The sequence below is a fragment of the Crotalus tigris genome, unplaced genomic scaffold, assembly GCF_016545835.1.
Source record: "Crotalus tigris isolate CLP2741 ecotype Arizona unplaced genomic scaffold, ASM1654583v1 scf7180000018371.15429387391:27106975, whole genome shotgun sequence".
Classification (NCBI taxonomy): Eukaryota; Metazoa; Chordata; class Lepidosauria; order Squamata; family Viperidae; genus Crotalus; species Crotalus tigris.
This window is the reverse complement of record NW_024096970.1, coordinates 23,149,370-23,175,927: the sequence shown is the minus strand read 5'-3', so window position 1 is coordinate 23,175,927 and position 26,558 is coordinate 23,149,370. Positions and strand designations below refer to the sequence as shown.

General features: G+C 40.0%; 1 protein-coding gene across 3 annotated transcripts in view; it reads left to right on the top strand.

The window, feature by feature from the left end:
- PAX9 (paired box 9) overlaps positions 1 to 26,558 on the top strand; it is a 47,580-nt gene that overhangs the window by 11,343 nt on the left and 9,679 nt on the right. For 2 of the 3 annotated variants that reach the window (XM_039351815.1, XM_039351813.1), the window contains one exon: positions 2,181 to 2,323. In XM_039351815.1, the coding sequence (XP_039207749.1) occupies positions 2,181 to 2,323 (143 nt within the window). Of the gene's footprint in view, positions 1 to 2,180; positions 2,324 to 4,035; positions 4,160 to 26,558 lie in introns of all 3 variants that reach the window. The other variant, XM_039351814.1, reaches the window with a different exon arrangement.

The following is a 26,558-nucleotide window of genomic DNA, read 5'->3' as shown; positions in this document are numbered from 1 at the left end:
TTCCTTTCGGAAGGGATCTAGTTCGAGTTCAGCGACTGATTGGAACCCAAGGGGGGGGGGGGCTTCTGTTCAGAATGCCGCTGCTCTCTCTCTCTTTCTCCCTCCCTCCCTCCCTCCCTCTCTCTCTCTCTCTCTCTCACACACACACACACACCAAACACCCTTTCGTTTAATTTTACTGCTGGCCATTGGAAGTAGCAACCTTCGTCTGTCTACTTCAAGTCGCCTTAGGAACGTCTCAGGCACCCAGTTGCCCCCAGACTCCAGAATCACCCTGGTCTGTTGTTATTAAGCTGCTCTTGCTTTTATACTTATATGAGTTTCTTTCTTTCCTTCCTTCCTTCCTTCCTTCCTTCCTTCCTTCCTTCCTTCCTTCCTTCCTTCCTTCCTTCCTTCCTTCCTTCCTTCCTCCCTCCCTCCCTCCCTCCCTCCCCCCTCTTTCTTTCTTTTTCTCTTCTTTCTTTCTTTCTTTCTTTCTTTCTTTCTTTCTTTCTTTCTTTCTTTCTTTCTTTCTTTCTTTCTTTCTTTCTGTCTTTCTTTCTTTCTTTCTTTCTGTGAGTGGAACCCGCGCTTCATAATGTTAAAGTTAAAGACATCGGTTTCCTTCAGGATCTCCCAGCTGCAGTTGTAACCAATTCAGGAGACTGAGATCCGAGGTCCTTAAGGTCACTACCAAAACCGCTGCTGCAAGGAAACAAACCCCGCCGAAGCTGTCATCTTCCTCAAACGGGTTTAGCTAGTCCGCAGAAAGCAGCGCTTGAAATCAGGAGGGTGCCCTTTGGGCGAAAAGACGGCCCTTTTTTTTTCAATTTGCGCGAGGGATTCAGTCCTACGTTTCCTTGAGCTCGTTTCCCTGCTAGTAGTTTTGGAGGACTTACGAACGTTCGCTTTAAACCGATCGCTCTTTTGATACAACAACAGCGGAGACAGGCGGGAAGCGCCGCTATCAATCGCGAAGGAGGAGAAGGGCCGGATTCTCCGGAAGTGTCTTTTGTTTTGAACCGCACGCGTTTCCTTCAAAGCGAGCGTTAGAGCAGGGGTAGGCAACCTCGGCTCTTTTATGACTCGTGGACTTCAACTCCCAGAATTCCTGAGTCAGCGATGCTGACTCAGGAATTCTGGGAGTTGAAGTCCACGAGTCATAAAAGAGCCGAGGTTGCCTACCCCTGTGTTAGAGAGTCTGGGCTGCAAGTGTGAACGGGGGTTGCGGTTCCTTCCAAGCCACTGGCTGATTCCTGACTCTCCAAACTCTTTATTTCCCCGAGGCATTATTTCAATCAGACAGCAGCCTCAACCAAAATCAGTTTTCCTTCAGGCGGGAAGAGTGGAGTTCCGTAGGCGAAATAAAAGCCTTCTTTTATTTATTTATTTATTTATTTTAAAAAAAGGCTAATTCGCCCATTCAAAAAGTGTCCTTGAGCCACCTCGGAGTCTCCTTCCCCCGCCAGGATTATTATTATTTTTTTTTCAGCGCCGCAAAGCTGGTTCGAAGCAGAGGGCGTCGGAACCGCTGCACACATCGTATGGATCCCAATAATCAAGCAGGGGTTCTCAACCTTGGCCACTTTTAAGACTTGTGGACTTCAACTCCCAGAATTCCTCAGCCAGCAAGTCTTTCAGACCTTTGATCTAAAGCAGAGGTTCTCAACCTTGGCAACTTTAAGACTTTGCTGGCTGAGGAATTCTGGGAATTGAAGTCCACAAGTCTTAAAAGTTGCCAAGATTGGAGACCTTTGATCTAAAGCAGGGGTTCTCAACCTTGGCAACTTTAAGACTTTGCTGGCTGAGGAATTCTGGGAGTTGAAGTCCACAAGTCTTAAAGTTGCCAAGGTTGAGAACCCCTGCAATAATGGATCAAGCAAGTGGGGGTTCCCGAGAGAAGCAGCCGAGCCTGTCGGACATCGAAGCTGCTCAGGCTTAGACGTGCCTTCGCTTCCAAGGAAGCGCGGGCAGGGCTGGCTGGCTGGGTCCTTGCCTCCCTCGGGAGATCTCCACAGGGCAGGGCAGGGTGCCCGGCTCTCGGGGCGCCCGTCCTTCTCTCAAGGGCGAAACCCCCCCCCCTCCGCCGCCTCCGCGCTTAGGTTTCCCCTAGCTCGGCTCCCGGGAGAAGGCTCGCGACTACTAGGGCGAGAGAGGAAAGCCGCGCCCCTCACTCCGCTTTGTCGTGTGTTTGCCCGCAGTCAGCGACAGCTCGCCCTATCACAGCCCCAAGGTGGAAGAGTGGAGCAGCCTGAGCAGAAGCGGCTTCACGGCCACGGCCCAGCACGTTGCGGTGAACGGGCTGGACAAGGGCTCCCTCGAGCACGAGACCAAGTACAGCCAGGTAAGGGGGCGACTGCCTGGGAGGACGGAGGGTGGGGCACGTCCTGGCGGGGCCAGAAGGGGTGGGTGGCTGGGAGCGTGAGGGCGTGGAAAGAGAAGGGGACTCGCTTCGAGGGGGGGGGGTCTGCCTGTGAAGGAACTTGCTTTTGACTATTCCCAGTGGTGCTTTTTTCCACGAGGCAGCTGGCCTTTCTTTTTTTCCTCTTTGAATACGTTTCGCTTCTCATCCTCGAAGCTTCATCCTCGACGTCTTCAAAGAGAAAAAAAGAAAGGCCAGCTGCCTCGTGGAAAAAAGCACCCCTGAGAAAACCCATGACCTGGAATGGCTGAGAATCTCCATATTTGCTTTTGAGTAGAAGCATCACGCTCAGCCACCTGCCTGGCTAAAAGACCCCTGTCTGTATCTGGGGAGGGGAGAATTCGAACCTAGAGCCTCCTGTTGATCTATTCTGGCCCTAGATGAGCTCCAAGCAGGACCACCCCCTCCCGGTTGGGCTTACACAAAGAACTCAACGTCCTTCAATACTTTCAATTTAGTTACAATTAACATTGATGGAGATTCTGCGTGATGGTGCTTGGGAAGTTGTGCGAATCCGGAAAATCCGAGAGTCGGGCTAAGCATGTTGTATGAATGCAGCCAGTAAAACTAAAAGGGTCCCGTCCCCCACAGTCCCCTCCCACAGTTTTGTAAGGGGATTTTATCAGTTGCTCTTCCCCCTCCCCCCACTTCTGCCATTTTATTTTATTTTTATTTTTTTTAGCGTAGCAGCCCCACGTTGCTGAACAGAAGGGGCTTTAGCAAGGCTGGTTTTTCAGATGTCTTTTATCAGGCTTGTATTTTAAAAGGAAAGGAACAAGAGTTTAACTAGATTGTTTGGTCCTGGCTTTAATCTGTGTTTGCAGTGCAGTTTGCTCAGAATCAGGTCATTTGATGGGTTTGCACAACATGTTGGCTAAACTGTGGTTGACTACTTTCTGACATGGTTAGTTTATGGTTCAATATCTTGTGCCAATCAAGTGTGATATAATTCAGTTAGTCATACTATGTGTGTTGAGGGGAATTCTGTTTCTACTCCTAGGTAAGCCTATGTAGTAGTCATCTGGGGATAGCCTCCTCAGTTCATTGGACCTTCTTTCCAGGTGATGTGTTTCCAAGCTACAGCTTGTCTGGGTAAACTGGCTAGGAGTCAAATTCAGAAGAAATGCACAAAAGTCGTGCCTGCATGCTTGGGGTCCTTGCCCATTGACAGCAAGTGACAGGAATTGAAAGTGGCTGGCAAGGCTGCTTTCTCTATTTAGCAGGATGCATGCCCAACTTTGGCTTTCAAAGAATCAACCCAGAATCAGATATCTAGGCCAGTGTTTCCCAAACTTGACAATTTTAAGGCATGTGGACTTCAACTACCAGAATTCCACAGCCAGCGTTGCTGGCTGTGGAATTCTGGGAGTTGAAGTCCTCATGCCTTAAAATTGTCAAGTTTGGGAAACACTGATCTAGGCCAATGGAGGACTATCCGCACATAATTAATGGTGATGCTTGCTGTTGTTGGACCGAAGCTGCCAATGTCGTTTTATTCCTATTGGTGAAGGAACAGCAATGGCACTTTGATGGGGCCAGTAGAAGGGAATATATGTTATATAGCTCAGGGTTGAACTTTGTAGTCTTTGGTGCTCTCTGAGCTTGGTTGTTTGCTTGCAATATTTCGTTAACAGACAGCAAACCCTTCTAGCATGGAAGACATTACATGGTCTGGAAACGTCTGGAAGCAAACAACCAAACTCAAAGAGCACCAAAGATTTGATTTTGGAGGAGGTCAGATCTCTGCGTCTCCACCTGGTAAGTTCCAAGCTGCTCTACCATGAAAGTGAACCTGTTCTGAGATCTACAGCTGGGAGGGGAATGCTGGAAGGATATGTTTCTTGAATTAAGAGACCCAGCACTGGGTTAATCAGACCAGAGATGGGGTAGCTCCTTGGTTCTTTGGCCAGAGGTTCATCAGTTTTTAGCCCAGGTGCACTGTGACAGGACCGCGTGACCAGAATTTTGTCTTATTGCCCTCTGTCAGCTCTTAGGCCAGGTAAGCAGCTGCTTTTACGGGCGTACCTAAGGCCTGTCAATTTGGGGGCAGCGTAGGGCCTCACCTGACACTTTCAGGGAACCGTTAAAAAGCTTGTTTAGGCTGATTGATCCAAATGCCTACTCAGAGCAGGAATACAGATTAAACCTTCCATACAAATGTCTGCTGATATTCTCTTTTAATAAATTCAGTAAAGGGGAGCTCACCACCTATCTTGGTAATTGGTTCCACCACAGGTCTGCTGTTAATGTTGGGATTTGGGTGGGGTGCTGGTACTATTCAGTTGGGAGTGTGTTCTCTTGTAAAATAGTCCATGTATTTAAGTACACAGCGCGTTGAAATAAAAGAGAACAGGCTCTGGGTTGCTTCTACGTGACATTGTTTCAGATAGTTGAATAATGCTATCCCATCTCTTTCAGTTGTCCTTTTCCTTCATCAAAGCTAAAAATATTAAGCTCCTCTGGTTGTTCTTCGGATGGCCCCATTTCTATTCTCCTGATCAATTTCATTACTTTACATGAAATACTACATGGAATTATTTTGGTGAATGTCTATATAGCATTCCCACAATCTATCACTGAAGTTGCCCCATCAAAAGATTAGATTAGTTGACAAAGCCATGCTGACTTCTGGTAATTATCACGTTTTGTTTTCTTAAACTGCTTACAGATTTCTTTATGATTTGCTCTGCATTCTCTTAAAGTAGTCATGTCACACTGGCCTGTAGCTTGATGTACCTTCTTTTTGATGATTGGTTGAAACAGTCGGTCTACCTCTGTCCTGTGGGAAGCTTCTCTTCTAACAAAGGGCTACCCTGAAGGCTGAGGTGAAAGAATAGGTCTACTGAATATGTTGATGCTACAATCCTGTATAGGCAAGCATTCTTAAGCAAACATCCTGAACAAACTCATTAATACATATTTTGGGGAAAATATATACTGTACATGATGGTACTTTTAAGTCCTATTTTAGTGATGGCGAACCTTTTAGAGACCAAGTGCCCAAACTGCAACCCAAAACCCACTTATGCATCGTCGGGTGCTGGCTGGGTGTGGCCCATTGGCTGGGTGTGGCCCATTGGGTGGGCGTGGCTGCGGTGGTAACGGCAGACTGGGTGGGACTAAAAAGTTCAATCAAGTCCAACTTTGCGAGATCTTTTTCTTTCCTACGAGAAGTTGAAATTGACTGATTGAACCTTTTTTTTTTTTTTTGCACATAGTGTAGTGGTGGAGGCCTAAAGCGAAAAGGTTTTATAAAACCCAGCTGAAGGCCTAGGACTGGGGCGATGGCATGCGTGCCCACAGAGAGGGCTCTGAGTGCTGCCTCTGGCACCCGTGCCGTAGGTTCACCACCACTGTCCTATTTCATATGTCTATTGATAACGTTGACAACCTAGTTTATGTCTGAATGGAGACTCGCAGAAATAAAGGCAATATTCACTAGCCATTTCACAAGGTATCAAAGGGTCCTGAGGACCTGCAGTGCTTGTTTTGTTTTTATCACAGAACGTAGTCAGAAAGAGAGAGAGAGAGAGAGAGAAATGAAGCTTTGATAGCATCACTGAAGGCATCAACTTTTTTTTTACCATACCTGCAGACATCTTATTTGCTGTGGTTATGTATTTTTATTCCATTGCAAGATACAATGGTGCCTTTTAGAATTATGATGCTATTAAAGATGCCTAGCTGTTTTCTTAAACCTCTTTTTCTGAAATGTCCAACATGCCTGAGCCATTGAAACTATGAGTTTGAGGCAAGGGAAAGCAGAACTTCAGGAGATTTGCTCATATACCAGATTGCTGACTTTTATTTCCTCCCTGGACAGGAACACCCATTGTTTCAGATTCAAAAAATGGGCTGATTTTTTTTTTTAACATACCAATTATCTTGAGGTATGTCAAGGGATATACCCATTGTACTGTTTCCCTGCCTACTTTTTTATGGGATACACTTGTGCTGAGAACATAAACTGCTATTGATTTTGGGTGGGTTTATTTCTCAAATGTTTTGTATCTCTGAAAAATAGACCAAAATGTTAAAAACTGATTTTAAAGTCAAATAAAAGTCAAACATTTGATTAAAAGTTTAACCAAAACTTACTGAAGGTAGACTTAGTCTCTTGTTAAAGAAGGTTTCAGTGTCAATGTGTTATCATGATGCACTGAAAGCAAATATGCCTTTTATTTTGTGAAACTGATGGCTAATATTTGAAGCGCCTTAGTTTATTTTCTGCAAAGTAAACTATGGACTATATGGAAGGAAGGATGATATAATGAGTTTTTCAGATACACTGCCAGCTTTAAACTTTAATAGAAGATATTTAAAACAAAGCAAGCAAAGCACTTAATGTCAAGTATAGACATTAAAATTGTGCTATAATTATGCTTTTAACATTGTTTATTTCTTAGAAGTTGGATTTCTTATTTTCAGTAAAAGTCTGTACTGCCATCTCAAACTATATTAATAAAATCTTGTTTACAAAGTGATGTTTATGAATAAAATCTTATTTATGAAGTTGAAACACTATACTTATACAACAAAATCTAACACATCTATGCTCTCTGCCTACTTCAGCCTTGTGCAGTTGGTGACTTTCAAATGTACAATAGAATCCAATAATTGTGCAGTGGGAAGGGACCATAAAGATTTTGTCCTCTGATGTCTGCATGATTTCATGTTCTAATTGGTTACATTATCCATAATTCTCTGATTGATGTTGAGTGTTATAATCTAACATATTGTACATGGAGAACACTGGATTGGACAAGACAGGACTTTTGGAATAATCTTGGTCCACATGCCCCAGCCTTTAGGTTTGTTACAGACTAGGCCAGTATTTTAGACTATCAACATGATACATTTTAAGCCATCTTCTGAGTAATTCTTAAATTAACTCTTTTTTAAAAAAAGATGGTTTAGTTTTTCATCATTCTGGAAAATAGCTGTCAGATGTTACCTCTGAATCCTTTCATGATGACTTGTCTTTTACGGAGTACAGTATTTTTTAAGTATACTTTCAGGTCAAAGAGTGTATATTCAAATTTGCCCTAGATTTTTCTGGAGAAAGCATTAGGTAATAAAGAGTCAATTAAGTTTCAGAAGAAGCTTGTCTGTTTGGGCTGAGAAGATTCTAAAGAAACAGTGATCCAAGGAAAACAGTGAAAAATAAATGTAATATTTGGATTTCAGCTAATGTTTCTTTTTACCTTAATATTTCACTTTTAATACAAAATATATCAAGGTAGGGAAAAAGTTTAGCCACAGAAATCAGTGGTTTGGATTTAGACTTGAGGAGTTATATTTAGGGCTCATTAAAATAAATTGAACACCATTTATTTCCATTCATTTTACAGTAATAGAACTGAAAGCATCAGAAGTGCAATTCTGAATGGAGTGGGTGAATGAAAGTAGTAGGGGAGAGCTACATCTCAACCCAGACCCATTGTTTGCATAGCTGGTACAGCAAATCTGCATAGATATTATTTCTTCTGCAATGACAGCAACAAGGAGATGATGGATACTAGCTCCAGGTGTAGCTTTGTTGGTGGTCCCAGATTCAGCCCATCTGGGAAGAGATGGAGCAACTTTGAATTTGATGGATTCCCTAATTCACGGCTCATTATCGCCTATAGAACAGTTCTGAATCTTGGTGGCACCTTTCCACCCTACAAAATATGTTGGAAATGTAAATGTAAAGAAGGGATTTTTTATCATTTATGGTGGACTTGTGATAAGGCAAAGAAATATTGGAGTAGGATTCATATATTAATGGAGAAAATTCTTAAAGTGAACATAAAGATTAAACCAGAAACTTTCCTTCTGGGCCTAATGGAAAGAGAGCTGGAAAAAAAATGTGGAACTTTGATTTTATATATGGTGACGGCAGCGAGACTGCTCTGTGCACAAAAGTGGAAGGATGCCTCAATTCCTAACCATGGACGAATGGTTACAAAAGCTGAGGGAATTAGCAGAGATGGCCAAATTGACTGTGCTGATAAAAGAAAAGGACATAAGTACTTTTTTTTTTTTTTACTTGAAAACTGATTGTGGACTTTGTGCTTGAGATGGAAAAAAATGATATTATGATTTTGGGTTTTACCAATTAGACTGATTTGCCGATACAGAAATGGCCAGTGCAGGGGTAGGCAATCTTGGCTCTTTTATGACTCGTGGACTTCAACTCCCAGAATTCTTGAGCCAACATAGCTTCTGGAGTTGAAGTCCACGGGTCATAAATGTAAAAAGTTGAGATTTGATTTTAATGTCTGATTTTACTGCAACAGAGAGAGCCGGAAAGTCAATGTCTTTTGTTTCTTCCCCTCCCTTTCTTCACACCCTTTTTGTTTTCCCCTTTTCTACTGTTGTCCCCTACTATTTGCTTTTGTATTTTCATATTTTATGTTATAAATGAATAAAACTAAATAAAAAAAATAAGAAAAAAACCATGGAGGACTCTGTACACTATGCTAACTTCCTCCCCCCATCAGTATAAAATGGTAGTGGGGAAAAATGCACTTTAATGTAATTAGGATCACATACTAGGAAAAGTTGTGACAGTTTTTCTAGCTTTGCATGTTGATGTATGAAGTAACATAGTTTGAATTCTCAGCTTTGTGAATGCTAGTTTCTTAGTCAATCCAGTAACTCATCTCTGAGTTGAATTGCAACTTGGATTTATTTCCATAGTCTAAAAAAAAATATGCACCTTTATGTGTCTTAATCTCAGCAGGAGAATAAGGATATTGAGGGGTCCTTGGTGCTCTCTGAGCTTGGTTGCTTTTTTGAAGACATTTTATTACTCAAACTAGGTAACCTGGACCCTTCATTTCAACCCTGAGCTACAAATATACTCTCTTATTGGTAATCATGATACTGGAAAATCCCCATTGATTACACTTAAATCTCATTGCATTTCATGGCATTCATTTCTGAATAAATATGTATAGGTTTGCAAAGTTTGTTTATTATATCTACCTCTTTCTGCAGTACAGTACTCTGCATTTAGTGAGGGAAGAAGCCTACTTGAGGAATGATTCCCCCCCCCCATGCTTTGATAGCTAAAAGCTGATGGTGTAGAATAGTGATGGCGAACCTATGGCACGTGTGCCAGAGATGGCACTCAGAGCCCTCTCTGTGGGCATGTGTACCGTCACCCCTGCCCCGCCTCCCCCCATGGCCCCCTCAACAGCAGCCCCCCTGGAGGAGAGTTGCCTGGGTGCATCCCATGCCGAGCAGCGGAGACAAGGACGTGGCAGCCAGGCATCAGGGACAAGACTCTGCCCTCATACCCCATTGTGTGCAGATGATGCTGCGGGGCGTGGGTGGAGGGCATGGTCCAGGCCGCCTGGGCGATTTGTGGCGGGCCATGGAGGTGGTGGATGGCCCTGTGGGTAAGCAGGGCAGGGGGGGCGGGGTGGAGTAGGTGGGGTGGGGGGCAGGTGAAGCAGTTTTTGGGCACTCGGTCTCTAAAAGGTTCACCATCACTGGTGTACAACATTAAGTTGATTTTGATGCCAGACTCAGCTCCTTTGCTCTCATGAATTGCAAAGGGTCAAGTTACCCCAACATTCCCGGCTGGGTGCGTGATTAGAGCATTTGGGTGTGCATTAATTGTTGTGGGTGTAATCTAGGCAGTTACGCATTTTCCTTTACCTCTTTTTATTTAATATATAAAATATAAAAATACAAAGAAAATAAAAATAAAAATAGGGGATTAAGGAGGGAAAAAGAAAGGGGACGAGAAGGGAAAAGAAAAAAAAGGTGTTGACTTCGGACTCTTTTTAGCACAGTACAAAGTAGAAACACTCTAACCTTAACTTTTTATTTTTACACAATGTTATTTAACTAGCCATTTCCATAACAGCAAATCTATCTAATCGACAAAACCGAATTCAAAAACACATTTTTCTTTTCATCACAAGCAGTTACGCACTTTCAAGTGCCATGTTGGCCAAGCACAGCAGCCTTAGTTAGGAAGACTGATCTGTCTCTGCTGACATAAGGCTGAGATTAGGCATGATCCCAATGAATATTTACGGGGTGGGTAGCTGCATTGATCTGTTGCAGTGAGAACAGCAAAAAATCCTAATGGCTTTTGAACCAAATAGCTAAATATTTATAAAAAGGGTGTGACTGAAAATGTTAATAATTACTCCCCCTACATCTGCATATGTCACTTCATTAAAGGGAGAGCAATTCACATGTGCTATCGTCCTGCCTGTATGCGTGATGATGAATTCCATGCACAGATCATTTTTTTGTGTAGGCATTATCTGTTTTCATTTAAGAAATATTCTGAGGCTGGAACATCCCTCCCCACTAGATTGCTAAGAGAGATTTGATTGACATGTGTAGAAGAGATGATAATTAGTATCTAGGTCTGTTTTATAGGAAAGATGGGATTCATAGCCATAGCATTTGTAAATTAAAAGTATACTAATTGGTATTCCATCAATAACGTTAAATAATAGCAAGTACTTTCTGGGGGGGGGGGAAGATAATGCCTTGCAGACATTAGGAATGATTTTAATTTTACTCTGGCATGAGGATCTATTTCTTTATTCATTAGTATTAAGAGGACACTGATCATAATCCATCAGAATGCAATGCAGCTTCTTCATCACCATGAATGGTGCTTATTATTCTAATTTCCATTTGTAAGACTGGAAGTCTTAATTAACCGAAGCAATAGAACAGCCTTCCCCCATCTGATGACCTCCAGATGTTTGGGACTTCAACATCTTAATCGTCAGCCAGCATGCTCAGTGTCCCATGTTGGCTGTGAATTATGGATACTGAAGTCCAACCCATCTGGAGAACACCAGGCTGGGGAAGGCTGCAGCAGATTAATCAACTCAAATGAGCCTTCTTAGAAAACATTGTTTTAAATTGGCTACTCGGTATTGTATAGACAGTTAAAAAAAAAGTGCACCTTATATTTAGCCTTTTATTTAGCAATAAAGTTTTTGTTGAAATCTCTCTCACTCTTCTGAATCTTGAACAAATGAAACTCTAGCACTTGACTGAGGTTTTGGTCATCTGATAATGCATGTCAATTTAAGCAATTATTGGACTCGTTATTCAACCAGAAGGGAAACAATTACTCAGTGAACGATCTTGGCAGTTTTGATTGTCGCTTTCCATAAAAATAGGAGAGCAAAGTCTGTGTTTATATGCCTCGAAAGAAAAATATAATCTTTACAGTTCCTGTTCACCAGTGCAATTTGGATGCATATTGTCTTTCTATGTTGTAACTAGGTCTGATTGATTATTTATTTAATTAGTTTATATCCTGCCTTTCAATGAACAGAGCAGATAATGTGATATAGAGACGTTATAGGCATTTTTCCTGCCTTCTTATAGTCAAATACGTGTTTTGCCTGTGGGTTTTCCTAATCTGCAGAGTTTCCTGAATGAAACCTGATTACTCAAATTTTGTTCAGGAAGTAGTGGTTTTGTAATTGCCTCCATAGAATAGGGGCTGACCTAAAGTTAGTGGGACAGATTCACCACTTGAATATTCTTTAATTTTACACCAGCTGCCACAGGTCAATGAAGTTGTCACCAATGTAAAAATATAAGGACTGTAACCCTGCATTTAGTGGGATAATTACAAAGGCTCTTGCCTAAGATAAATAATATTTAAATATATCATTGCTCTGGTGTGCTGTTTGCTGATTAAAGTCTTTGCATTGGGGTTATTTGTGCTTCCCTAAGTGGTTGATTCACAAACTGATTTATTTGGAAACTCAGCTTCTCAGTACATTTTTAAGTTGGTTCCTTCTGGAGACACGGTTGGCATGGTGGAGTTTCCCTGTGTTTTGCATAATTGAACAAGCCATGGTTAAAGTCTTGCAGAAGCCTTGCAGAATGGTCCCTTTTTTTTCTCTTTCTGATCATTCAAATCCCTTTGGAAAGTTCACATCAAGACAGGGAATGGAAGCAGTAATAACCCCATTGTAATACCAGGTGGTAGATTGCTCCTGGTACTAGAGGCTCCATTTAGTCATCTTTCTTCCATACCATTGCTAGACTTGACTATAAAAACATACTACATTTACCATAAAGAATCACCTTCTCTTTGAATCCTAAATGTCCTTTTGTGGTTTGATGCACAAGTTACTTACTTTTTCTCTCTAATGTTGGAAAGTCATTCAGGAATTGCTCCATGCAAGAGAATTTTCTGACATGAAAGTCATATTTCCACAAGTTGATCAACCCAGGCTTCATTTCTTTGCATAAATATGTAATACAGTGCTTTTCTCTTGTTGTACCACCCTGTCTGTATGGATATGACAACAGGTTTAAGATTATCTCCATGCATGGAATGGGAAGAAGAATTTCAGGTTGCAGCAGATGGCAGCATCTAGCTAGACCTGGCTGATTCTCCCCCACATCCCACCCCCTTGATTTACATAGGATAAGATCAGCCTAATACTTAGATAGAAGGCCACCAGGAGTTCTTTTTTTTTTTTATAACAAGTTTTATTAATTTTTCAATTTTACATCCAAATATTTAGGAAGCAGCGTGGTGATTGGGTAATCAATACTCCAGTAACAAAATCTTTTGTACATATCTCAGGTTGCGTCATTAAAAGTTCCCTCTCTATTTCCTTAATTATTAGATCACATTCAAATTAATATGTTTCTAATTATAGCTCAATCAATACATTTGTCAATATAATTTTACTTACACATTTCCAAGTCCTGTTTTTAAGTTTTACCTAATTTCAATTACCGTGTTCCAATTTCGCCTTTAATATCCATAATATTTAGACTTCGGGTAACCCACATTTTCCTAATTTCATTACAAAATATCGTATCTACAATCCACATATTATTCAGTTAATTACATTCTTACTTTATGTCACAAGTATATTTTATTTCTCATCCTAGTACCTCATCATTTACTAATAAAATATCATTTATTGTCACAAACCAACTTCCATATTACAATTCAAAACTATAATCTAATGGCTAATTTTTATTTCCCTTATAAATCTAAGTCCTAAATATTATTAAATATTATTAGTAGGCGTTCTAAGGCAGCTGAGAATACTGAAAAAAAAAAATCTGGAAAAAGGCAGAGAAGTTGCTTCTCTTTCCTGCAAATGAGCAGCCAGGAGGCTCTGAACAGAGCCAGATGAGAAGAGCAAAGACCACAGCAGGAAGGGCTAAACCTGAGGATATCATCCCCAGTTTCCTCCAAACCCTGAAGCTATCTTTGTAGGGTTCAACATTTTATTTTTTGCTGAAGCGCAGGGAGGGGGAGAGCTCACTTAAAACTTTTGAAGCCCCAGCAGGCATCACGGAGAGAGGCATGGGTGAAATTGGTTTTTTGGGGAATGGAGGAAGTGAATTTTAAAAAAAACAACCCAATGATCCTAACATAGGTCTACCATTAGCTTAACAGCTCTCTTTGCCTCTAGTTTGGTTAGACATTTTATTTTTTAAAATAAAATAAAGTAATTCTTGAATAGCAAAAAATTCTTGAATAGCAAAAAAGTTGGTTTCTTTGTTTTTACTTACATTTGTAATGAATTAAAAAAAACCTGAGTCATAGCATGTGATTTCCGAGCATAGATAAATATTAACATCGGCTAACTTTCCAGAATACAAAATTTTGCTTTCTCATCATCAGCCCAGGTCATTGCCTACTGTTTGCTCTATTTCTTTCCCTCTCTACTACAATGTTTCTCAACCTTGGCAACTTCAACATGATGCTGGGTGGTAAATTCTGGGAGTTGAAGTCCACACATCATAAAAGCTGCCAGATTTGAGAAACAATGCTCTACCTTCTGATCCTTTTTTAGTAGACATCTGCAAAGCCAGAAGAAGGTTTGATGGAGAACCCTGTCTAGTTGGCGTTCATTACTTTCCACATTGCTCACCTTGCTTGAGGGTTAAGAGAAATTTCTACCCCTACCCTGTCCCTTAACAGTTCAATTACTTTGAAAGGGATGAACTTTCCAAGCCTCTTCTCTAAAATCCCCCCTCTTCCCTTTCCTTCCTCTCTGTTGGTGGGACAAAGAGAATTCCCACATTGTCTCATAGTACTTTGGACTACAGTCTGCATTATTTCATTCTTTGATAAAGTGACTAAATTAGTAGACCAGCGAAATGCTCTGGACATAGTATACTTAGACTTCAGTAAGGCATTCAACAAAGTAAACCACAACCTACTTCTTGGTAAGCTAGAAAAAAGTGGGATAGACAGCATCGCCACCAGATGGATTTGTAACTGGTTGACAAACCGTACTCAATGAGTAGTCCTTAATGGTACTACATCTACATGGAGGGCTACCACAAGGTTATGTCTTAGGCCCAGTACTCTTCAATATCTTCATAAATGACTTAGATGAGGAAATAGAAGGGGAATTAATCAAATCTGCAGGTGATATAAACTGGCAGGAATAGCCAACACCCTGGATGATTGACTGTACATGTACAGATTAATAGCAGTAACTGTGAGAGGGATCTTGGAGTCCTAGTGGACAATCAGTTAAATATGAGCCAGCAGTGTGCAACAGCAGCCAAAAAAGCCAATAGAATCCTAAGTTGCATTAACAGAGGGACAGAATCAAGATCACACGAGATACTAGTACCACTCTATAAAGCCTTAGTAAAGCCACATCTGGAATACTACATCCAGTTTTAGTCACCACACTATAAAAAAAGATGAAACTCTAGAAAGAGTGCAGAGAAGAACAATAAAGATGATTAGGGACCTGGAGGCAAAAACATATGAATAATGATTGCAAGAACTGGGCATGGCTAGGTAGTGAAGGACCAGGGATGACATGATAGCAGTGTTCCAATATTTGAGGGGCTGTCACAGAGAGGAGAGGGACAACCTATTTTCCAAAGCACCTGAAGGCCAGACAAGGAACAATGGATGGAAACTGATCAAGGAGAGTTTCAACCTAGAAGTAAGGGGAAATTTTCTGACAGTGAGAACTATCAACCAATGGAACAGGTTGCCCTCAGAAGTTGTGGGTGTTTCATCACTGGAGACTTTCAAAAAGAGGTTGGACAGCCACTTGTCAGAAATGGTGTAGTGTCTCCTGCTTGAGCAGGGGGTTGGACTAGATGACCTACAAGGTCCCTTCCAATTCTGTTATTCTGCGGAGGAAACACTTGTCTGCATCCTCCTTGGTTGTAGGACTATTAAAAAGCCATCAGCAGCATCTGATCTTGTAACATTCTATTTTACCTTGCCAACATACACCAGAAATACTTTAAAAATATTTTATATGCACCAAACCAGCATTTGCTTATATATAAACGTTACCTGTATCTATCATCTTTCCTCAACCTGAGTGTTCTTCTAGATATACGAACTCCAAAATGGTTTGGTAAAACTAAACACTCAGCATTGAAGTCAACATCTGAAAGGCATTCGGTTTGGGAAAGGCTAGTTTTTATAATTTAGAACAGTGTTTCCCAAACTTGACAATTTTAAGGCATGAGGACTTCAACTCCCAGAATTCCACAGCCAGCAACGCTGGCTGTGGAATTCTGGGAGTTGAAGTCCACATGCCTTAAAATTGTCAAGTTTGGGAAACACTGATTTAGAACAATGTATTTTTCCCAACTTTATTTCTCCCAACCTCTTTCTGAGCAGAGAATACCTTAGAGCAGAGGTCACCAACCTTTCCATGCTGGCAGCCCGGAGGGAAAGGGAGCAGCTGGGAAATTTGCACATGTGTGCATGCGGAAATGGGTCTGCGGGCACTAGCACAAGGGGGGGTGAGTGCACACACGTGTGTGCATGCACTGGTCAACCTGTCCCGTGGCTCAGTGGCCAGTAGAACACAGTCCAGTAATGGGCCACGGCTCATAGGTTGGGGACCCCTGCCTTAAAGAGGCTCTATTTGCAGCCTCTTTTTGAGTGATAGAACTTCAAGATGACTGAACTTTGGAGCAGGAGCAGAGTTTCACCTCTCTGCATCTATTTTATTTATTTGAAAGACTTTTACGGCCACCCATCTAAAAACCACAACTCTGGGCGACTCACGACAGTTATATAAAACCCAACGTAATAAAACAATGCAAGCAAAAAACAGTGAAACATGATCTGGTTTGCCAGACATGCCTGTGGGATGATTTTGGCCTCTGGTTAGATTCAGCCCTCCACCGAGGATATAACAAATAATACACGCTGATTGGCAGTGCTTTTTTCTATACCTTGGGAATATAGGAAGTTGCTTTACAGCATTTGTAAGACTAAATATTGTCAACGCTGACTGGCAGCAGTGGTGAGGTCAGAGGCAAAGAATTAATTTTTCTAACCCAAATGATATGAAACGATTGGATAAAAGCACGAGCTTCTTCTCAGCGCTGTGTCTCGGAACAGACTATATTGATAAGCTAACAATCCAGCGTTATTTGATTTTCTCCTAAAAAGAAAGCTAGAATCTTCACACAATCGTCTTACTACATACTGAAGCATAAATATCTTTTATGGAATCCAGAATACAAAATGTATATAAGAACTGAATTAGAAGTTACTCTTTCAGAGCAGGATCTAGCTAAAAGAGTTTATTTTATAAGTATTCCAGAATAGAGCAGATGGCTGCTACTGAGTTCATTTACTGGACTTCAGGGTTTTGTATTTGATTCCACGAGGAATCAACTCAGAGCTTTCCTGAAGGATTGTAATGCAAAGAAATTGAAATGGCATTAAAATGTAACGGTCTAAAAGCATTTAATAATCTTAGGAGAGTGATATAAGAAAATCTCAAAATTAGCCAATCTGTCATTCCTGAATAAGTTCTGACTGGTAGTCAGTAAACTATTTTTGAATTTAATTAAAATATATATTTTGGCACCTTTGGTGTGTGTCAAGAACAGGGATTTTAAAAATAATTTCACTCTAATATGGGGTGGATTGTGGTTTTTTTTTGGGGGGGGGGATTTTATTGAAGCCTTCTCTAAGAGTAAGGATGCTTGGCTTCTGCTCTGTGTTTTGAGAAATTGGTTTTGAAAGCAATTTTTGATTACATAGTGTGATTTTCAGAGACTGTTCAGAAAAAAGAAAAGTGACTGTCCACATAGTCTAAGGTTCTGCTGTTATTAGCAATTCAAGGTGCTGGTTAATACCTTAAAAGTCCTACATGGCATAGCACCTGCCTATTTGTAGGAGTGTCTTTCCTCAAGAATATCTGCCTGTCTTACTAGATCAGATAGGATGGGCATGCTCCCTGAAATCTTGCCATCAGGAGGGACTTTAGAAGCGGGCCTTTACCTTGTGGAACAACTTCCCACCAATGATTTGACAAGCCTCCACCTTAATAATAATAATAATAATAATAATGATAATAACAACAACAACAATATCCACATCAAACATCCACATCAAACATCCACATCTGCCTATCCCAGATCCTGGGTGAGGACTCGATAGGTAGACAAAATGCCAAATCCAGTCTGAACATCTGGCTGACTGTGCGATGATCAATAATAACAATAATAATAATAGAAAGGCGGCCTTACTAGGAACTGCTTCTATCCTGCGACGATATCTGTAATACCATCAATTCAAACATGCACATCTGCCTATCCCAGATTCTTGGTAAGGACTTGATAGGTAGACAAAAATGTCAGTTCCAGTCTGAACATCTGGCTGACTGTGCGATGATCATCAACAATAATAATAACAAAATAACAACAACAATAATAATAATGTTGGAAGGGACCTTGGATGTCATTTAGTCCAACTCCCTGCTCAGGCAGGAAGCCCTATACCATTTCAGACAAATGGTGGTCCAATCTCTTCTTAAAAACTTCCAGTGTTGGAGCATTCACAGCTTCCGGAGGCAGGTTGTTCCACTGGTTAATTGTTCTAAATATCTTTCAGAAGGCTGACTTTTTACTGAGAATCTGGGATTGTATGACTGGAAGGCATGGAAGGAGGGTAGCTGAACCTGCTGTGAGGCATCCCAAAGGGGATGATTATGGGGGTTTTGTTTATTGCTTTTATGATTGTTTTATTAATTAATTTTATGGTTGTTGTATGCTGCCTAGAGTTGCTTAAGATGGGTAGCCATATAAATTTAAATAATTACTAAAAATAATTCTGAATGGCAGTCATCTTTTCATTTTGATCTTATGAGAAACAACACCTAGAGACATTAGTTTTAAAATAATACATACATACATTAAAAATAGTGTTTTGACTATTTTTTGACCATCTCAAAAGCATTTGTTTCAAAGTGACCCCAAATTTCTTCTGAATAGAGAATACTGAATTTGTAGCTTGGTGTGCAGGTGTAAGTGATAATGTGATGGCATCTCTATCTGCTTGGTTGCAGTAGCAGTAAACTCTAAGACTGTATGTCTTGGTGAAACCTTCATTTTTCTGAAATGTGACAGCCAATGCACAAAATATTCAAATCTAATTCAGTGTTCTTCTTTATTTGTTGACCAGCTTTCATCTATATCTTAAAAGCCAAACAGTTCTTTTTCTTGAAAATGAAGAAAGTCAAAGGTGTCTTCTTAGAAGTTTCTCAGCTACTTAGATGGTATTAGAAAGTGGAAGAAAAGAGCAAAACATTGCCAGCAGAACTGATGAGAATCAGGGACCACGATATTTTAAAGGCTTGTTTTGTTGTTTATTGAAACCTCCAGAATTAGGGATATGAAATTGTATGAAAAAAAAATGTAGAGGAAAAAATGCAATAAAATAAATAATAACTGTTTTTAGTTTTATTAGTCTTACTTTAAAGAGCTAGTGAATCTTAAAATATTTTGTGGATGCTAATTTCACAATTAAACTTTGCACAATGTAAAAATGTACTTCCTTGTCCTGAATTCTCAGCAGAAGCCCACAGTTTATCAGAAGGGGGGGGACTCCAAAACCTGTTGTTTTGTTGTTTTTTAAAAAAACTCTTCCTGTTTTCCTGCGGGCCACATACTGTATCACATCATTGTTTTGAATTTAAACCAAACAACTTCATGCATATGACTTTAATTGATATGGTACCTATAGCTCCTTATGCAGGTTAAGCTACAAGAATTATTTCTTTCTTTTCAAGCTTTCTGGAATGGGCTTGATGAAGTCCCATACAATGAATCACAACCTTTCCATTTTTTTGTTCCTAAACTGATCATTGGATACTTCAGTCTAATTTGTTTATCCCATATCTAAAAAAAGAATCCTATTGAAGCTAACAATAATGCAGTTAAGCTCTCCATATCATTGTATGTTCTGGATGAAGGGGGAAGAGCTGATGCAACCACGTACACCTGATTCCTTCCCAGGTGAGCTTCGCTGAACCCCATTTGAATCCTAGTTGTGAGACCTGCTTCTTTCTGACTACTTGCTGTGCCTATGCCCCAAACACTATGCTGAACCTGACAAGGGTACTCCATCTGGAGAAACCTTAGAGAGAAAGCTCAAGAGGTGAGTGCGTGACACCAGCCATCTTTTATACTGAGCACCATCTGCTGATAGTCTGGTCATCGATTCTGATGACAACTAGGGATGTGTCAACACAAGAGAGAAAGAACTTCATAATGAGATTCATAACTGGTTTAGAACATTTCTGTTGGGAATTGAAATGGGACCACTGTTTTTCCTTTCCCTTTCACTGTTCAGTGCAATCTAATCTCCTCTTCTGAAGTATCTTCTAGACTCTGGAGCAGATTTGGGCATCATAGGGCGGGGGGAGGGATCCCTTCATGGAAGTCCTTTCCTCCATATTACAGAGATTCAGGATCCAAGTAAAAATAATAAGTTCAAATTGCAAACTATGAATTATATTAAAAGTTAATAAATCACAGCTTGATATCATTATGAATGTAGCGAGGCAATACTGATTATCTGGATTTCTGATTAGATTCTCAAATAGGATATAACTATTCTCAATATTCGTTTAAGTTCTTAAAAAATAAGTATTAACTAGAAACTAAATTGCTAAATGATAGAGTAGATATATAGACCACTCCTTTACCCCATATTTTACAAACATATTGGATTTGATTGATTGATTTCTTCAATTTATATAGCCAGGCAGCTCACAAAAGTATTGTCATTATATTAATCATGTGTTATATGTGCAGTTTCACTACCTGCCTGGACTCATATGATTTAGGAAAACTTTAGGAAAAAGTTTCATGTACATGGAAAAAAGAGAAGCTGCTGCTGCTGTTTGGTCCAGGCAGAATCATGGAAGAAAAAAATGAGGATACATCTGGAGTACTTTGGGTTTTCCTACTCTACCATATATAATGAAATCATGCCAATCTTAAAAGATGTATACTGGGTTGCATAGATCATTCTAACTCTGGTTCATATTATTGTGACACTACAAATATATTGTAGTGGTGGTGCAGTGGTTAAAATGTAGTATTGCAGGCTAACTCTGCCCACTGCCAGGAATTCAATCCTGAACAGCTCAAAGTTGACTCAGCCTTCCATCCTTCCAAGGTTGATAAAATGAGGACCCAGATTGTTGGGGGCAATATGCTGATGTTGTAAACTGCTCAGAGAGTGCTGTACACTATGGAGCAGTATATAAGTCTAAGTGCTATTGCTATTGCTATTTTTTTCTATTTCTTTCAAACTGGACAATCGAGATTTGTTCCTTGCTTTTTTTTAAATATATCTAACATTCTTTAGTATATGCTTATTTTGGTACAACTATGTCTGATATAAATTTGCAGAAATTTACCTATTCCTAATATTTATGTATAAAAGCAAAGGTGGATAATTAGAGGAATATGCATGGTGTCAAAGCCACTCCAAAACAAATTTTGCGATATTTAATGTAACTGAGGGAAGACATTAGCAGGTATATAGTGTAACAGTGTCAATCAAATTTAATTAATTTGAAATACATGTAAAAGAACAAATATTATGTTCTTGGCCACAGTTACTTTTGAGAGTGCAGCCTCTGGCCTATGGTTCTGAAGCCAAGAAATGCCCTCAGTTTGAAAAATGCTGCACACCCTTGTCTAAAAGGTAAAGATGCAGATTTATGATTTGACTTAAAGGCCAAAGAAATGTCAGCTGCAAAAAAAAATGGCTGCTATAACAGTGATCCTTCTGTTTGGTTGTTGAAAACCATCATACCAGTCAGTCTCTGTGGGGTTTTGTGTTTTTTTCTGAACATTGAATATGCCTGTCTTTTCATATCTCTTATGCTGCCATTTTCATGCTACCTAACTGAGGGAATGGACTTGAGGATGGATTTGTTTCATTATTATCTTTTTCAAGTTCTTAGGCAAATAAAATTTGCTTAGAAAAAGAACCCAATTAATTTCCTTTGTCCACATGCCTCCGTAAAAGTTTGTACTTTCTAACACTGGATCCAAAATCAATAGTGGGCAGAGATGGTAGAATTCAGTCAAATTCTCCAATGCTAACTATTTATTCAGAAATCTAGTTTTTAAATCAATGGAGTTTGCTTCTGGAAAAAGGAGTGAAGATATCATCCCAACCTTTTTTTTTCATTTTAAAAAAAGAAACTACCTGTGTTAAATGTATCTCTACTTTTAAAAACTCACATCCACGAATAAGATGTTCATTATTTGTAGGCTGAATTGGGAAATATATTAAGTCTTCTCCTGGGACTGTAAAAATTAGTTTGAATAATTGATTTGAATCAAACCATCTAATTTACCGTCCAGTAAAGCAAACCAAAATGGCATGCTCAATCCTGTGAAATATGTCTGCTTTATAATTAGCCTCCAAATCCTTACATGGATGTACAATCTTTTGCCATTTTCTGGGCTTCTTATATATATATATATATATATATATATATATATATATATATATATATATATATATATATATATATAAATATGTTTGAATATGTTTTGAAGTTCATTCTGTCAAAAATATAAATATGTACTAATAGTGCTGTGAGCCTTACTTAGGCAAACAGGCAACTTTTCTAGCTGTTTTACAAAAGGTTTAGTCTGCTAGAGTCATGTTTTGACAATCTGCTGAGCTGAAGGTTTCAAACATGTGGTTGGTTTGCAGAAGCACTGTAATATCAGACCAATAAATAATGTACTGAAAACTAATGGCCAATAAGATAAAACAACATTTCAGTGCTGAAATATGTCCCAGTTGAAAATTCTTCCTTGGGGGATGATATCCAGGTACAGTGTGTGAAGTTAACAGACTTTGAAGTATGAAGCTGCAAAATTGGATGATTTACTTCATGCGTGGATGAGCTTCTGTAGGTCAAGGGTCAAATGTGAGTGTTGTGAAATATATTGGTGGGTCATATGAAGCTGGGGCAAGAGAAAAGTGGTTGTGCTTAAAACAGAATGTGAGTATAATAAAAATGGCAGTCCATTAAATCTTAATGCCCCCTAATGCTTCTGTGTGTTCAACAGAACTTTCCTGCTTCCTCATTCTAGTACACAGTTTCTGAGGGCTGTGGACCATTTCACAGAAACCCTGAATGTGTTTTAGAAGATATAAGCAGGCATCTGGAGGGAAAAAATGGCTAAAATCAGAAATGTTTTCTTTTGTAAACATAACTGCTGTTTAGTGCCCATATCATCCTGAGGTTCAGAGGCTTTGGTCTACAGCTGTTATTTTCCCAGGGGGTGATAGGAGATACAGTGTAATAAATTTGCAGTTGCTAAGATGGAAAATACTGATATAAAAATATAATGATCCCTATATCAGCAACCATATCTGTGCATGTTATATAATATTAAATTTTCCCAATGTTCTTGTTAGTATGTGCATTTGAGAGATAGTAGATTAAATTGAAGAGCTGTTTATTTGTCTTTGAACCTGGGACTTCCCAGTACACAATTTAATCTCTGGACAACTTCAATATACAAATTATTATGTGTTTAGCTTATACACAAAAACTCAAGTGGTAGTTCAGTCTTAAGTATTGCCAAGGACAGTAGATCCATCAATATAGTGCAGTCAATTAAAGTAAGTTAAATAAATTTGGACAAATTTTGGGATTTCCAGAAATGTAATAGCTGCTTGAATGTTGTCCCCACCCTTTTCTACTAAATCTATTTTCTGTCTTTGTTCTTTCATATACATGACTACAGAGTTGTAGTGTTGTGCTGAGTCAGGATTTACAGATCAGGAGTTTCTTCTTTATTAAGAAAAATAGCATCATGGATTTGTAATTTTCTCTATTTTCCTCACCTTCTGCCAGCATTCTTTTTCTCCCATGGAACCTGGTCTTATACTTTGCCAGGAGGTGCTCAGCTCTTCAGCTTTCCATGTTTGGGTGAGCATTGCTTAACCAGCCCATTAACAGGCCACATAGTGCAGACATATTATGGTTTGGTCTCAACTAATTGCAAATGAAACCAAACCTTACCTTCTTTATTCGTGCAAGCAACATATGAACTGACAGACACAGAGAATTTTAATGAAGGAAACATTTTAAAAATGCTTATTTTAATGTAATCCAGTCCTGAATTTTGGCAAATACACACAAATATATAGTTTTCCTTAAGCGAATGCATCTGCTTGATTTCTACCTTCATTTCTGCCCAAATTGGCATTGACAAGAGTCACGTATATGTGTCTTTTTGCCTATGACAGTTTACGAAGGCTTAAAACTCCTGTTGTTCATCCCAAAGCTGTTTTTTTCAAAAGGCAACTGGACTTTGTTTTTCCTTGAAGACATTTCGCTTCTCAGCCTGGAAGCTGCTTCAGTTCTGACTGAATGGTAGAGATTCCAACTGAAGAAGCTCCTTAGATGAGAAGCAAAATGTCTTCAAGGGAGAAAAAAAGTCTCAGTTGCCTTTTGAAAAAGCACCTTTGGGACAACCAAGCTCTGGATGACTGAGAATCTCCATGGAGATTCACTGTTGTTCAGCTTGAGTCCAAACAATCCTGCCCACTCCAATCTGCATGGCATACATGACTGCAAGGTGGAAAATACTTTGGATGCTGCTTTTTTCTATGCAGGGACAGGCTGAACACTTTTGCATATAGATTATGGCCCACTGCCACAAAGCACAACTCTAACAGGAAATACTCCAAGACTCCAATTCCTGACATTTTATCTATGAACAGTGTGCACAGAATGGAAAACTTATTTGTGTACAGCAATCATCAACACTTTCTTTAAGAAATATGTTCTTTACTAAACATGAATCAGGGGCAAATGGAAGACATCTTATTGTGCCAATCTTATACTATGAAATACTTCTGGCTCTGATCATCCTAAATCCCTAAGCTTACAGTTAATCCTAACAGTCCATATGTATACATTCCAACTCATGACTGGAATTAAGATAGTCATCTATGTCATATTTTGAAACCTCCAAACAGGTCTCCTCTCCACCTTTGGATGTACATCAAATCCTTGTTTTTAGCTTAGAACCTTCTGTAGCATCTGCTTCCTTGTTCCTGAAACTTGACATATTTTGCCTTGTGACAATCCATCTACCATCAATCTCCAATGTTTAAAAGTCTCTTTTCTGTAATGACTCTACTTTCTTTTCCTTGATGATGATACTTGCTTCTACAAGTAGTCTACCACAAGGCTCAGTCCTAGGTCCTGTTCTGTTCAATGTGTTTACAATATCACAAAAAGATAGCTAGGATAAGGTTTTTCTTTTTTTGCAGATGACACAAACGTATGTAATAGAAGTCATGTTCCTGGGGGTATTCATAACATGGAAAATAATTTTGCCTTGCTAGAAAATTGGTAAAAAATGTGGAAACTAGAGTTCAATGTTTCTAAATGTAAGAACATGCACTTAAGGAAAAAGAATCCTCCAACAGGGAATACAGTACAACATATTGCGGGGAGGGAGTGCAGTGTTATATAGAACAACAGAAGAAAAAGATTTTAGGGGAGCCCATAGCAGATGGTTGCAAATGAGCAAACAGTGTGGCCAGGCAACCGTGAAGGCAAACAAAATTCTGAGATACATCTCTAGAGGGTTCACCAGCAGGAAAAAAGAGGTCCTAATCCTGCTATATAGGTCTTTAGTTGGAATACTGGGTCTAGTTCTGGGGACTTCACTTAAAAAAGATATTGATAAGATTGAGTGAGTCCAGAGGCGGGCAACAAAAATAGTGAAATGTCTGAGGGACAAAACCTATCAGGAGAGATTGGAGGAACTGAATATGTACAGCCTGAAGGGCAGAAAGGAAATGGCTGACATGACTGAAACCTTTAAATATATTAATGGTATGAATAATGTTCTAGAAGGTAGAATTTTCAATGTTAAGCAAAAATCAAGAACACGGGGGCATAACGTGAAACTGACAGGAGGGAAGTTCAAAAGTACTGTTAGAAAGTATTACTTCACAGAAAGTGTAGTGGAAGCTTGGAACCAACTTCCAGCGGAAGTAGTGGGTCAGTCATCAGTAACTGATTTTAAACACGCTTGGGATAAAACAAATGTCCATCATCTGACAAAAATAAAATAAAAATGAATAAAATATAAAAACAAAATTAAAAATAATAAGTAAATAAATTAAAAAGAAAATAACAAACAAATAAACTCAAAGGGCAGACATGATGGATCACTAGGTCTTTTTCTGCCCTCAGTTTTCTGTTTCTATGTAGGACAAGACAACCTTTATTATAATAGCTATAGCAGTGGTGGTGAACCTATGGCACGCGTGCCAGTGGCGGCACTCAGAGCCCTCTCTATGGGCATGCGTGCCATTGCACCAGCCCCGCCTCCCCCCACGGCCCCTCCCTCACCAGCAGCCCCCCTTGAGGAGAGCCGCCCCAGAGCACAGCCCCGTGAAGCAGCATAGCCAATATCATGGCAGCCGGGCAGCAGGGACAAGACTCCGCCCTCATGCCCCGTCATGCATAGTTGATGTTGTGGGGTGTGGGCAGAGGGCGTGGCCACCATGGTGCTGCTGGGCCGCCTGGGCGATCTGCGGTGGGCTGTGGAGGTGGGGAGTGGCCCTGTGGGCGGGTGGGGTGGGGATGGAGTGGGGGTGGGATGGAGGCAGGGTGGGGGTGGAGCAGAGGCGGGATGGGGGGCAATGGCAGTTTTTGGACACTCGGTCTCTAAAAGGTTCACCATCACTGAGCTATAATAACAGAATCTTGCAAGTCTTTAGTGGGGGGGGGGTGTTACTTTTTTTTATAAATAACTCAAGATAATGAACATAAGTAGTGCTCCTTTCTCCTCCTATTTTCCCTCCAGCAACAACCTTGTGAGGTGAATTGGGCTGAGAGAGAGT